This window comes from Neoarius graeffei, chromosome 1 (assembly GCF_027579695.1).
Source record: "Neoarius graeffei isolate fNeoGra1 chromosome 1, fNeoGra1.pri, whole genome shotgun sequence".
Lineage (NCBI taxonomy): Eukaryota > Metazoa > Chordata > Actinopteri > Siluriformes > Ariidae > Neoarius > Neoarius graeffei.
This window is the reverse complement of record NC_083569.1, coordinates 3,752,713-3,767,862: the sequence shown is the minus strand read 5'-3', so window position 1 is coordinate 3,767,862 and position 15,150 is coordinate 3,752,713. Positions and strand designations below refer to the sequence as shown.

The 15,150-nt window shown below is 41.3% G+C and overlaps 1 protein-coding gene across 10 annotated transcripts in view; it reads right to left on the bottom strand.

Annotated features, from left to right (window-relative positions):
• The window catches only part of kmt2cb (lysine (K)-specific methyltransferase 2Cb), a 237,304-nt gene that overhangs the window by 71,478 nt on the left and 150,676 nt on the right, over positions 1 to 15,150 (bottom strand). For all 10 annotated transcript variants that reach the window (XM_060928213.1, XM_060928248.1, XM_060928223.1 and 7 more), the window contains 2 exons: positions 12,325 to 12,467; positions 1,768 to 1,942 (listed from right to left, as the gene is read on the bottom strand). In XM_060928213.1, coding sequence (XP_060784196.1) covers positions 1,768 to 1,942; positions 12,325 to 12,467 — 318 coding nt within the window. The remainder of the gene's footprint in view (positions 1 to 1,767; positions 1,943 to 12,324; positions 12,468 to 15,150) is intronic.

The following is a 15,150-nucleotide window of genomic DNA, read 5'->3' as shown; positions in this document are numbered from 1 at the left end:
TATATACAACTGCTAATTACAACCCCGATTCCAAAAAAGTTGGGACAAAGTACAAATTGTAAATAAAAACGGAATGCAATAATTTACAAAATCTCAAACTGATATTGTATTCACAATAGAACAGACAACATATCAAATGTCAAAAGTGAGACATTTTGAAATTTCATGACAGCAACACATCTCAAAAAAGTTGGGACAGGGGCAATAAGAGGCTGGAAAAGTCAAAGGCACAAAAAAGGAACAGCTGGAGGACCAAACTGCAACTCATTAGGTCAATTGGCAATAGGTCATTAACATGACTGGGTATAAAAAGAGCATCTTGGAGTGGCAGCGGCTCTCAGAAGTAAAGATGGGAAGAGGATCACCAATCCCCCTAATTCTGCGCCGACAAATAGTGGAGCAATATCAGAAAGGAGTTCGACAGTGTAAAATTGCAAAGAGTTTGAACATATCATCATCTACAGTGCATAATATCATCAAAAGATTCAGAGAATCTGGAAGAATCTCTGTGCGTAAGGGTCAAGGCCGGAAAACCATACCGGGTGCCCGTGATCTTCGGGCCCTTAGACGGCACTGCATCACATACAGGCATGCTTCTGTATTGGAAATCACAAAATGGGCTCAGGAATATTTCCAGAGAACATTATCTGTGAACACAATTCACCGTGCCATCCGCCGTCGCCAGCTAAAACTCTATAGTTCAAAGAAGAAGCCGTATCTAAACACGATCCAGAAGCGCAGACGTCTTCTCTGGGCCAAGGCTCATTTAAAATGGACTGTGGCAAAGTGGAAAACTGTTCTGTGGTCAGACGAATCAAAATGTGAAGTTCTTTATGGAAATCAGGGACGTCGTGTCATTCGGACTAAAGAGGAGAAGGACGACCCGAGTTGTTATCGGCGCTCAGTTCAGAAGCCTGCATCTCTGATGGCATGGGGTTGCATTAGTGCGTGTGGCATGGGCAGCTTACACATCTGGAAAGACACCATCAATGCTGAAAGGTATATCCAGGTTCTAGAGCAACATATGCTCCCATCCAGACGACGTCTCTTTCAGGGAAGACCTTGCATTTTCCAACATGACAATGCCAAACCACATACTGCATCAATTACAGCATCATGGCTGTGTAGAAGAAGGGTCCGGGTACTGAACTGGCCAGCCAGATATGACAAAAAAGACCCAAGACAGTTGAGCAACTAGAATCCTACATTAGACAAGAATGGGTTAACATTCCTATCCCTAAACTTGAGCAACTTGTCTCCTCAGTCCCCAGACGTTTACAGACTGTTGTAAAGAGAAAAGGGGATGTCTCACAGTGGGAAACATGGCCTTGTCCCAACTTTTTTGAGATGTGTTGTTGTCATGAAATTTAAAATCACTTAATTTCTCTCTTTAAATGATACATTTTCTCAGTTTAAACATTTGATATGTCATCTATGTTCTATTCTGAATAAAATATGGAATTTTGAAACTTCCACATCATTGCATTCCGTTTTTATTCACAATTTGTACTTTGTCCCAACTTTTTTTTGGAATCGGGGTTATAAACGTGAACAGAGATATTTCAAAGAAATACGGGATGTAGGTGATACATTTTTGGGGGAGGAGAGGACAGGCCACACAAGTTGTTGATGCATGATGTCATGGTTATATTACATGGAAAAAAAAAATACAGACTGGAATAATGAAGGAAGCCATTTTATCTGATCCCAGCCGAACACATTAATGTACATGTAGAACCTCGGAAAAAAAGAATGTGTCTCTCTTACGTGGTGCTGTAGCTTTACTGGGATGTGGCGTCGATGTACTGAATGAGGAGTTTGAGGGCAGCTTCAGCACCCCAGCGTTCTTCTGCTTCCTGTCCTTATCCTCCTCTAGCAGGCCCGTGGTCTCCTGTCTGCTCTGCTTGCTTTTATCCAGAAGATCTTTACCAAAGAATGCCTCCTAGAGCCAATGAACAAACACCCACACAGTCAGGATACAGAGACTAAAGACATGCTTACTACATCATTCACACATATAACGCTGTACTGTAGACCCATAGCAGTTGACGCCAAGAGTAATTTTATTCAAAAGGAGCATATTTTTTCCATAATTTAAAAACACATCTGAGAGAAATGTTGACATTCCCAGTTGATTTCTCGAGTTTTTTTGTATCATAGCGCCTTTCTGACCTCTATAACAGCTATGTACTAGCTAGCTAAACACTTAGCCTCATTTTTATAACCGTAAAGGGAGTTTCAACACCTGTTTTCCAGAGTTGCCTAGCAACAGTCTTCTCATGGTCTTATAAAGGAGCCATTTTTCATTTATTGATACTGTATTTACGTGAACTTTTTTCTCCCTTGGGAATTTTTTGCAATCGCGCCACGTTCACGAGACACACAGCAGTTGATGCTAAGCGTAATTGTGGAGTAATTTTGCTGTCACAGAGTCTTTAAAAAAAATAAATTTAACGGCATATCTGAGAGAAATGTCGACATTCGTGATTAATTTGTTTTTTTGTTTTTTTTTAAAGATATTTTTTTGGGCTTTTTGCACCTTTATTGGATAGGACAGTGTAGAGACAGGAAATGAGCGGGAGAGAGAGAGACGGGAAGGGATCGGGAAATGACCTCGGGTCGGAATCGAACCTGGGTCGCCCGCATTCATGGTATGGCGCCTTAACCACCTGAGCCACGACGCCCCGATTAATTTGTTTTTTTTGTGTCATAGACGTCAGAAAGGTGCTATAACGGTGCTGTACTAGCTAGCTAAACAGTCTCATTTCTAGTAACAGCAAGGGCGGCTGGTGCATAAGGGCGATTGGGCGACGCACTCCCAAAATGGAAAAAAAAAAAAAATTTTTTTTTCCTTTTTTTAAAACAAACTTTCACCAGCGCTGCTCGAGGCCGTTTTAATCTGTCTCTGGGTATCATTGTCCAATCAGGGTGGTCTTGCTTCTAGAGTACCGCCCCTTTTGGGGCGATTTCAGTCACGCTGAAAATCGCCCAAGAGTTCACTGATAGAGTCCCATGTTAATATATTTTTTTTCTCCTGACCGACACTTCAATGCAATCTCTACGGGTTCCGGGGGTGCTTGCCCTAACGTGCTTACGTCACTGCGCCAAAGTTGCGTTCGATCCCATAGACATATGTGACCCCTCACCGAATCCAGGGACGCATGTCGGCCGAAACGAATCCGAGATAATCGCAAAAGCAGCATTTTTTTTTTTCGAAATTTGTGATTTTTGTTTTTTTCCATCATGTGCAAGTTGAGATCTTGAAGAATGCAATCAGTATTTCAGATAATAGATTGTTTTGTTGGAAAAGCATACATTTTTTGTTGCAAATTGTCTCGTTTTTGTCAGGACTGTAGCCTGCTGGGGGGGTGTGGGTAAATTACCATATGGGCCATTCACATGATGATTTAAGTCTTTTGTTGTTTTTTTCCGCGAATCAGCTGTATGATACGAGCTGAGCTCGTGGTTACTTAAGCTGCATACAGGCGTGTGATTTCACTATGGAATGAGGAAGCTAAACAGAGCGCAGAGGAGCTGAAACACCGCGAAGCAAACAGACGCACGGTATTTACATCAGAGATAACCATTTCTAGCAAAAAAACCGCAACCTCGTTTTCCAGATTGAATGGAATACTTGAATGATCGGATGATACACTGACCGTTCTAGGATTACATTCCATCGGAGGCATTGGTGTGTGCAAGGCGCCGTTTCTCTTTCTGATGGGGTGAGTTTATTAATCTAAGGCTGTGTGGTTATTTTTGCATGTAACGGAGAGTGTTGGGGTTTGGTTAAGCCTAGGTCACAACCGGACGTACGATTTTTTGGCCGTGCGATTTTTGGCGTTTCCCAAATCGCTGCGTTTTTTTTGTTCATGGAGAAAGACAAGCGTTGGCCGTAAGTTTGTCTTGCAACCTGAAAAAAACGTAAGCGCCCGTAGAGTTTGTTTGACATGACAAAGAACCTCTGCGGCTCGAAAATCAGCACGTCACATGCGCGCTCTCGTGCGTTTCTTGCATGTAGACCGGCCGTAGGAGCACGGTACGGTACGGCCGGTTGTGACCGAGGCTTTACATGAAACTAGTGTTGTGTTAGTTGTGTCATCATCGTGCTATCTTTCTTTCTAACGGTGTGAGTAATTTTTCAACCACAAAATGTTAAAGTATCCTTTAGGACTTATTTTTGCACTTCATAATTGTGTTGGGCATACTTTGCATGGAAGGAAAATTGACGTGGTGATCTTTGTTTACATGAAAGTAGCATCGTGCTAGCTCGTAGGGGGTAGGGCTTTCCTTAATGTCATGCAAATGAGCAGCATTATGTGCCCACCCTGCACCCAGAGTAGCTGAGATGGAAAACTTTGAGGGCGATTTTCTCCCTTTCCTGTTTTAAGAAGTATACACTTTCAAAAGGCCACACATTCTTCAGATATTGTCAGATCTCCACATGGAAGGCATCATTGGAAAGCTTAGAAACTGGACTTTCTGAATCTGTCAATAACTCACAATGCCCCCGGGCCGACATGTGTCCCTGGATTCTGTGATCTGCCACATATAAACAGACGCTGCATTCTGCGTAGTATCATATGTCATCCTTGCCGCCATATTGGATGTGGCAAAGTGGAGATTCTTCAACCGTCTCTGGTGCGTTTAACTGTACCAACAGGTTTACCGTCCAAATGAGATCACATGGGATTACCTTTCACAGGTGAGACTGGAAAAATACTTTTCAATACTGTTCCTTCAGTCTTCAGTTTCCCAGCTCATCTCCACCGGGGAGGTGTAGAGTTATAAGCAGTGAGAATTAGATACAGTGCCATGCTATGATGAACGTTTTTGAACGTATGATGAATGTTTTTAACCTTTCTGAATGTGAAGGAATCAGTGATGTATTTTGTTTTGGTATGACGTTAGAACCTGGCCGAACTCAGTTTGGCGCTCATTCAGCTCACTTGATTCAGCGAGAGCAGGTCTGTGTGGTGACTCAATAAATAAAACAGTACATTTTTATTTTCATTCACTATTTCCAGTTTTTCCACTATTTCCATCATTTATCATATTCAGTCTTGTAGGTTGGTTATTGTGGCCTCAGGTTTTGGTAGCTTGCTACGGTATGCTGACTGATTAGCTTACCTGAGCTATCTATCGCTAGTTTGCAGTGTACAGGGTATTTCGCACACTATTTATAACCATCACATTAAAGGTCCCATGGCATGAAATTTTCACTTTCTGAGGTCTTTTAACGTTAAAATGAGTTCCTCTGACCGTCTTAAGTCACCCCAGTGGCTAGAAATTTCATAATGTGTAAACCAAACTATGCCCAACATTTGAGAATGGTGCGTCAAAACGGCGCATTGATAAACTCTTCCCTTTACTACGTCAGCAAGGGAGATGATCCCCACGCCCCCCCTCTGGATTCCCACCCACTGTATGGATTGCCCGCCCAGCTCAAAAGTTGCCACAAAACATGGAAGCGACAACACAGAAAAGAGTCTGCCGACGGGAGAGCCCCTGAAGACGCAGTGGCTTCATTTTATTTACTCCAACAATATGCCGTCGAGTCTACCTAAGACGGTGCATGTTTGTCGGAAGCATTTTCCTGAGGAATGCTTCCACAACTTGGGACAGTACAGGGCAGGTTTTGCACATCAACTGTCACTGAAGCCTGGGTCCGTACCAAGCATCCCTGCCGCATCAGCCACAAACACTGAACAAGTAAGTGTAGAACTGTTAAGTCGTTTTGCCGTGTTTTAAAATCGGTGCCACGTTAGCCTTGCAATGGCTACATTAGCTGTGCAGCTAACCGCTTCCTGCAGTCAGCCAGGTACTCTGCGCTACAAAACCAAAAAGCATGCAGCATGCTCTGTTATAATAGCCAATCAAAACAGTTTTTACAAAGACACCCACATTCTTTTTTTTAAGTCACTCGTTCATTTTATTTGTTTGTTTGTTCAGTAAAAACCCAAACATTTGTTGAATTTATTTTATTTCCTCGCGTCGCACCTTAATGACGTCAGCACGCGGTATTTTTCCCTTCGCGGTTTGTTCCTTCTCTTTCGCCATAGTAAGACACCCACATCCGCTTGTTCTGACCCACTGGAGGTAGCGGCACAGTGCTGTTAGCCAATCAGAGGTAACACGTTTACATGTCATGAATATTAATGAGGTTACGTCAGATACTGCTGACGTTTTACAGCCCAAAATATGTTCAAAACCCGCCAAAATGCACTTAAAACCAATCTGGCAACACAGGGCAGTAATGGCTGCACTCATGTCGAGGATGTAAACAAAGTTGACACGGCAACGGACATACACGACATAGTGGATGTAATTTACGTTCACAACTTATTTTGCCGTCAGAAATATTTAATATTAAATTTTGTGACTCGACTGATAATAGCCGGCGGCATAACAAGCCACAGACGGCGATTTGCCGCCGGTGACCGGCTACTTTTGAGACCGCTGACCGTGTGAAAGCTCTCCGCGCTAATGAGCGGCTATTTAACCCACCGTTCAATCCAGCCCAACACAGCTCCTTTTAGCGATAGTGTGCTTCAGCCTATTGCTCGCAGAACATTCTCGTTTTTCATACTTACGGTGGTGCTTGAAAGTTTGTGAACTCTTTAGAATTTTCTATATTTCTGCATAAATATGACCTAAAACATCAGACTTTCACACAAGTCCGAAAAGTAGATAAAGAGAACCCAGTTAAACAAATGAGACAAAAATATTATACTTGGTCATTTATTTATTGAGGAAAATGATCCAGTATTACATATCTGTGAGTGGCAAAAGTATGTGAACCTCTTTACTCACTATTATTCGACGCGCTATCCACACTCTTCATCGCACTGCCAACACAACCGCTCACCTTCTCTGACTGCCACAGACTGCAGAAACTCGGCGGGAACTTAGAAGGCAGAGCTACGGTAGGCGTAGTGCACAAACTGGACCGTTGCATACTTGCCGTGATCATCGGTGATTGAAGTTTTTTAGCAGGCAGACAACAACACAACCGGCACATTTTTTATTAATGTTTTGCAGGCACTTCTAGGAATGGACTGAGCGGATGTAAGAATCTTAGACTTGGATAAATTAAATTTTAGACCTGGGATGAAAATGTGTGTGTTTTTTTTTTTAGACATTTTAAGGCCTAAAATTTAACTTTCTGAATTTTAGACTTTTTTAGACCCCGCGGGAACCCTGATCTATGGTTCGATCCGCTCGGTTTCTGAGGTGAGATGGATGCGGAAAGCAATTCAGTGCGGTCCTTAAAAGAAGTTCCATTTAGTCAGCGATCAAATTGAGCTAAATTGGCAACAAAACAAGCTGGACCCCCCTCGACCAAATCTAAACATAAAACAAATTTCGACAAGGGGGGGAATCATATACTCGAGGTTTTACTTCAACATGGTCCCAGCGCAAATCCTGGCGAGCTGGCTGTGAGGACGCCTCAGCGGTTTTCTGCTCCCCCTGCTTACTTTCCCACCCTGGAGGGGCTCCACGGACAACACTGCTTGGACGGTCACTGGAGTTTCGGACATGCGTCATTTGTCGGAGAAAATTTAAAAAAAAACCATGAGTCATCAAAGATTCACATGGGCAGCTGCCTGAAAATTTCGGCTTTTGGGAGAGTGAACATCGCTACACAGCTGGATGAGGGCTACAGGCTAGCAGTTCACCGCCACAACGATGAGGTGAGCAAGAACAGGCGCATATTAAACCGGCTCATCCAATGCGTGAAATGCTGTGGAGTGTTCGAGTTAGCTCTACGAGGCAAAGACGAAACTGAGGGCTCCAGTCACCGTGGTGTTTTTCTGGGTTTGGTTGACGATTGACTTGCTACCTAGATCAATTTACTTCAGTCCTGTGGACATTTATGGTCCGTGTAGACATAACGGGGGAAAATTGCCCCCCCCCCGAAAAAAAATTCATGAGCCGCCACTGAGCAACAGTAAAGGGATTTTCATGGTCTCCGAAACGAGCCGTTTTCGTTTATTGATACTGTATTTACATGAAAATTTTTTTTCCCTTGGGGATTTTTTGTGATCGCGCCACATTCATGAAACAGGCAGTTGATGCGGAGTGTAATTATAGAGTGATTTTACTGAAACGGAGTCTTTTTTTTTTTTTAAATATAAATTTAACACCACATCTGAGAGAAATGTTGATATTCCCAATTGATCTGTCTAGTTTTTTTTGTCTCGTAGTGCCTTTCAACAGCTATGTACTAGCTAGCTAAACACTTAGCCTCAATTCTAGTAACAGTAAACGGAGTTTCATGGTCTCATAAAGGAGCCATTTTTCATTTATTGACAGTGTATTTACATTAAAAAAATTTTTGCTTGGGAATTTTTTGCGACAGTTCCACATTCATGACACATAGCAGTTGATGCTAAGCGTAACTGTCGAGTAATTTGACTGAAACAGTCTTTTTATATAAATTTAACGACACATCTGAGAGAAATGTTGATATTCCCAATTGATTTGTCTCGTTTTTTTGTGTCATAGCACCTTATTGACGTCTATAACGGCTATGTACTAGCTAGCTAAACACTTGGCCTCATTTCTAGTTGTAGTAAAGGGAGTTTCATCGTCTCATCAATGAGCCATTTTCATTTATTCATAATGTATTTACATTCAATTTTTTTTCCCCTTCGGAATTTGTGATCGCTCCACATTCATGAGACACAATGAAACACATAGCAGTTGATGCTAAGTGTAATTATAGAGTAATTTACTGAAACTGGGGCTTTTTATATAAATTTAACGACACATCTGAGAGAAATGTTGATATTCCCAATTGATTTGTCTCGTTTGTGTCATAGCACCTTATTGACGTCTATAACAGCTATGTACTAGCTAGCTAAACACTTAGCCTCAATTCTAGTAACAGTAAAGGGAGTTTCATGGTCTCATAAAGGAGCCATTTTTCATTTATTGACAGTGTATTTACATTAAAAAAAATTTTTGCTTGGGAATTTTTTGCGACAGTTCCACATTCATGACACATAGCAGTTGATGCTAAGCGTAACTGTCGAGTAATTTGACTGAAACTGAGTCTTTTTATATAAATTTAACGACACACATGAGAGAAATGTTGATATTCCCAATTGATTTGTCTCATTTTTTTTTTCCCTTTGGGAGTTTGTGATCGCTCCACATTCATGAGACACAATGAAACACATAGCAGTTGATGCTAAGTGTAATTATAGAGGAATTTTTACTGAAACTGGGGCTTTTTATATAAATTTAACGACACATCTGAGAGAAATGTTGATATTCCCAATTGATTTGTCTCGTTTTTTTGTGTCATAGCACCTTATTGACGTCTATAACGGCTATGTACTAGCTAGCTAAACACTTGGCCTCAATTCTAGTTGTAGTAAAGGGAGTTTCATCGTCTCATCAACGAGCCATTTTCATTTATTCATAATGTATTTACATTCATTTTTTTTCCCCTTGGGAATTTGTGATCGCTCCACATTCATGAGACACAATGAAACACATAGCAGTTGATGCCAAGTGTAATTATAATTTTACTGAAACTGGGGCTTTTTATATAAATTTAACGACACATCTGAGAGAAATGTTGATATTCCTGATTAATTTGTCTAGTTTTTTTTGTCACTGTGCCTTTACATTTCCACAGTGGCTATGTACTCGCTAGTTAAACAGGTTTCCTTCTTTCCAGTAACCGTGAGATTTCTGGTGTCTGTTTCCCACAGTTTCCTCGCATTTCCAATATTTTCTTGGATTCAACACAGCCAAAAAAGCATACAGTTAAGCAGTTATTTTACACAGTAAAATCAATAGTCCACGAAAATTTGCTTCTTTTGTTTTACAATGGAGCTACAAATGCGAATGTAGCAACCAAGTATTAGAACGTTATGACCAGGGCTTTGAACCAGAATTTTTTTCCTATTGGTTCGTTCCGAACAGAAACGGAATTTTAACGTTTCCGGTTTTGGGTTCCACCATTAAATAGACGTTCCCGAACCGGTTAGAAAAAAAAAATTTCATTCCCGGAACGGTTAATTACGTTCCCTGTCAGCTGTTTAACAAATGGCTATAAAATTATGTCTCTGTCTCATCCAGCTTAAGCCAAATGTAGGCTAATTCTATTACAGCCTTCATTAAATAAGACAAGAAATAATTCAAAACAATTATTATTTCAAATGTTGGCGATTTGGATTCTCAGTACGTCTTCCCATCTACACAAACAGAAAAAGTGCCAAAAATGAAAGATAATTCGTTTAGTGTGTTACCAAAGGCTAGTCAGGTCCTATAGAGGGCTACCGCATGACGTCACCGCGCCGCGAGATTTTGTTAGGCGCCATATTGGAAGACCAAGTACACATCTATGCAAGTACATACATACATAAAACAAACTACACCTGAAATGTAGCCAGGGCCGGTTCTGCCCTAATCTGGACCCGGGTGCAACATCGCGCACCCCCCCCCCCCCAAAAAAAAAACACCAGTCTAAATCAGGACAACCATCACATAACTATAACTATAAACATTTTAGATCAACTATTTTAACTAAATGGGCTATAATAAATAAGCCTGCAGGCAGCCACGGCGGGCTGCCTCAGAAAACTAACCATTTGTCCTACCTTAAAACTCGTTTTGCATTTTCTGCCTCCTTTTTTGTATTTTCGACCCTCCGTTTATTTTCTTTCCTTTTCTGAAAACCCGATTTGTGTCCAGACATTTTGTTCTGCTACCAACGAACTAACTCGTCAGGTCTCGTCTCTCGAGCCCGCGATGATTCCCGTGGGAAGGGCAACAACTGATACATTTTTACAAACAGCCAATAGGGAGGCTGCAACGTTCAGGCTCTTCTTTGCTCAGACACTCATGGCTTTTTTATTTGTAGGCTACGGAAACTTTGAGGAACGAAATAAAAACCGGTATTAACCGGTTACCATTATTTTTAATAAGCGTTTCTGTTCCAGAACATAAAAAATAATAAAGTTTCTGGTTTCGTTTCTGTTCCATGTGAAATAGAAAAAGTTCCCGGTTTTCGTTTTTGTTCCTTGAACCGGTTCAAAGCCCTGGTTATAACCACCCTTTTTTTTTTTTTTTTAGAAATCTACCGACACATTTGAGAGAAATGTTGATATTCCTGATAAACTTGCCTAGTTTTCGATATCGCTGTGCTTTTTCATTGTCCATAACGGCTTTGTGCTAGCTAGCTAAATGATTAGCGTCATTTCGACGAACACTGAGGGTTTCAGCACATGATTTCCAACAGCAACAGAGTTTTGGTGGATTCATTAAAATAAATAAATAAACTCACTTTTCCCAAAAGGTTTTGATGATGGAATAAAAACAGCTTGTAGAATCTCAAAAAAATACTTAGCTTTCATTCAAAACATGTTTAAAGCTTTTCTTTTTAATTTTAGACCGGCTACGATAAAATTCAGACTCAGAGTATGTGATGAAGGATTGTCTAGAGTTAGAGGATGAGGGGTTTTTTCCCCCCCTGTATGCATCATTTTACCAAATTAATGCTTTTTCTGCTTTCATAACAATAAAAATGCTAAAAAAAAAAAGCTAAAGGTGGGTAATGAAAACACTACTGATGGACAGATTGTGGAAACTCGTTCAGTTGCAGCATCTTGGATTTTCCATAATTTATTTAAAAACACAAAAAGAGAGTTAGCACTGGCAGCTAGCATTAGCTTAATGCAGCTAAGATTTTCCATTGCCTCCTCTGCGACTGTGCTCCCCCTTTTCCCTTTTTTTTTTTTTAGACTGCGGCTAATTCTCGTCAAGGCTTAGCTTGGCTTTCAGATGTCTGTTTGCAACAGCAGTGATAGAGGAGGAGGAGGAAGGACGTCATCGCTCGTTCCCTGTGGACTCCTCACGTCAGCTTCTATTAGATGTGTACGAACCCCAGCTGTGCTTTCTCTCGGGTTAGCTAAGCAGTTGCCTAGCAATACCTCTGGAAATCCTCAGAGTGTGTGCGTGTGTATTCACGTGTGAGGAAGAGAATGCTTGTGGATTTGAAAATATCGTCACGACTTTTGTGCAAATACATTGTCTGGCTGAGGGGAAAAAAAAAAAAAAGGCAGGTCTATACTGGGCTCCTGTCGGTCATGTGACAGACACGCCCCCGTTTTCCCCATCTTTACTGCTCACGTGTTTGTAGTGAACTTTTTTTTTTTTTACACAACTAGACCTAGCAAGCAACTGAACTAGCATGAATGAGCTACGACGATTGTGAGGCGGAGCCTTGTGTACATGGGCGTGGACAGGAGGTGGAGTCCAAATTCTACTCAGTAGAAATTTAAATTCCCATAATTCCATTGGCCGTACCTGTAGATATGTAGGAAACGCTTCTTCCAGCTTGGTCTTCTTCTTTCTGTAGCGTTTCCGCACTTTGACCTCAGGATTTTCAGGGAAATCAGGCATGGAAGGTTTCTCGTCCACTGGCACATCGGGCATCAGATCGGCCCAGCCTGCGGAACCGTAACAAACATCGTGAACATACATATACAGTGGGGCAAAAAAGTATTTAGTCAGTCAGCAATTGTGCAAGTTCTCCCACTTAAAAAGATGAGAGAGGCCTGTAATTTTCATCATAGGTCTACCTCAACTATGAGAGACAGAATGAGAAGAAAAATCCAGAAAATCACATTGTCTGATTTTTAAAGAATTTATTTGCAAATTATGGTGGAAAATAAGTATTTGGTCAATAACAAAAGTTCATCTCAATACTTTGTTATATACCCTTTGTTGGCAATGACAGAGGTCAAACGTTTTCTGTAAGTCTTCACAAGGTTTCCACACACTGTTGCTGGTATTTTGGCCCATTCCTCCATGCAGATCTCCTCTAGAGCAGTGATGTTTTGGGGCTGTCGCTGGGCAACACGGACTTTCAACTCCCTCCAAAGATTTTCTATGGGGTTGAGATCTGGAGACTGGCTAGGCCACTCCAGGACCTTGAAATGCTTCTTACGAAGCCACTCCTTCGTTGCCCGGGCGGTGTGTTTGGGATCATTGTCATGCTGAAAGACCCAGCCACGTTTCATCTTCAATGCCCTTGCTGATGGAAGGAGGCTTTCACTCAAAATCTCACGGTACATGGCCTCATTCATTCTTTCCTTTACACGGATCAGTCGTCCTGGTCCTTTTGCAGAAAAACGGCCCCAAAGCATGATGTTTCCACCCCCATGCTTCACAGTAGGTATGGTGTTCTTTGGATGCAACTCAGCATTCTTTCTCCTCCAAACACGACAAGTTGAGTTTTTACCAAAAAGTTCTATTTTGGTTTCATCTGACCATATGACATTCTCCCAGTCCTCTTCTGGATCATCCAAATGCTCTCTAGCAAACTTCAGACAGGCCTGGACATGTACTGGCTTAAGCAGGGGGACACGTCTGGCACTGCAGGATTTGAGTCCCTGGCGGCGTAGTGTGTTACTGATGGTAGCCTTTGTTACTTTGGTCCCAGCTCTCTGCAGGTCATTCACTAGGTCCCCCCGTGTGGTTCTGGGATTTTTGCTCACCGTTCTTGTGATCATTTTGACCCCACGGGGTGAGATCTTGCGTGGAGCTCCAGATCGAGGGAGATTATCAGTGGTCTTGTATGTCTTCCATTTTCTAATAATTGCTCCCACAGTTGATTTCTTCACACCAAGCTGCTTACCTATTGCAGATTCAGTCTTCCCAGCCTGGTGCAGGTCTACAATTTTGTTTCTGGTGTCCTTTGACAGTTCTTTGGTCTTGGCCATAGTGGAGTTTGGAGTGTGACTGTTTGAGGTTGTGGACAGGTGTCTTTTATACTGATAACGAGTTCAAACAGGTGCCATTAATACAGGTAACGAGTGGAGGACAGAGGAGCCTCTTAAAGAAGAAGTTACAGGTCTGTGAGAGCCAGAAATCTTGCTTGTTTGTAGGTGACCAAATACTTATTTTACCGAGGAATTTACCAATTAATTCATTAAAAATCCTACAATGTGATTTCCTGGATTCTTTCCCCCCATTCTGTCTCTCACAGCTGAAGTGTACCTATGATGAAAATTACAGGCCTCTCTCATCTTTTTAAGTGGGAGAACTTGCACAACTGGTGGCTGACTAAATACTTTTTTGCCCCACTGTACATACACCATCTCACATTTTTATCCAGGCTAGCTACATCATAGCCTAGTCACAGCGGACGCAAAACAAATCTTTAACTTTGTAAAAATGACAATCATTTTGTGAAGCTATTCTGAATCAAGTGAATCAGCACCAATGAATCATTTTCCTTTTTTAAGATAAATTCTGTAACCTTATAATTGTTAGTTAATAAATTCGTCAAAAACAAGTGACCTAGGAACGAGAAACACATTAACAATCAGGATGTATTTTAGTTCTGGAAACAAATCGTTCAAGTGATTCAAATGAATCAAAAGTTTCCTTTTTTTTTTTTTCTTTTAGTACTTTTTTTTTCCACCATACTGTCCTGTTGGATAAGCACTCAGTGTGAAAGGCGATATGGTTTTACAAATGGAAAAACATTCTTATGAAATTTTTATAAAACATTTCTATTGCATTCCATGTGAACTGTCATTTTTTCGATAAATCCATTCCTGTCCATCATGCTTAAAACACTAATGTACATTATCATCAATAAATAACTCAACAATAAGTGAACAAGGACCGAGAAATCTTGTTTTTGATTCATGAAATGAGTCAGATTTATCAATTCGCAAACACAACGAATCTTTTCAAAATTTGAGCAGTCTTTTTTCCGCCACCGTGTTGTCGTGTGTAAAATTCATACCGAGCTCTTAACTACACAACGACTTGTGAAATGTGCTGCTTTCGCTGTCCTGCTCTTATCATACCTGTCAACCCTCCCGTTTTTCCCGGGAAATCCCTTATTTTGACTTATTTCCCGCTGTCTTCCCGTTTTTTTATTTTCCCGAAAATACCCCGTATTTTGACATTATATAAAGTCCCGTATTTTCACAATATAAAAAAGTCGGTAGGTCCAGAATTCATGACGCGCCTCTGACAGGAGTTTACAGCAGGAAGTCGGGCCATGAATTCACGTCCCCGCCCTCTCAGGCATCAGTAATTACATAACTCCGTCCGGAGGCGAGGCTGAACAAGTGATTAGGTCCAGTGTTGCCAGATTGGGCGGTTTCAAGTGCA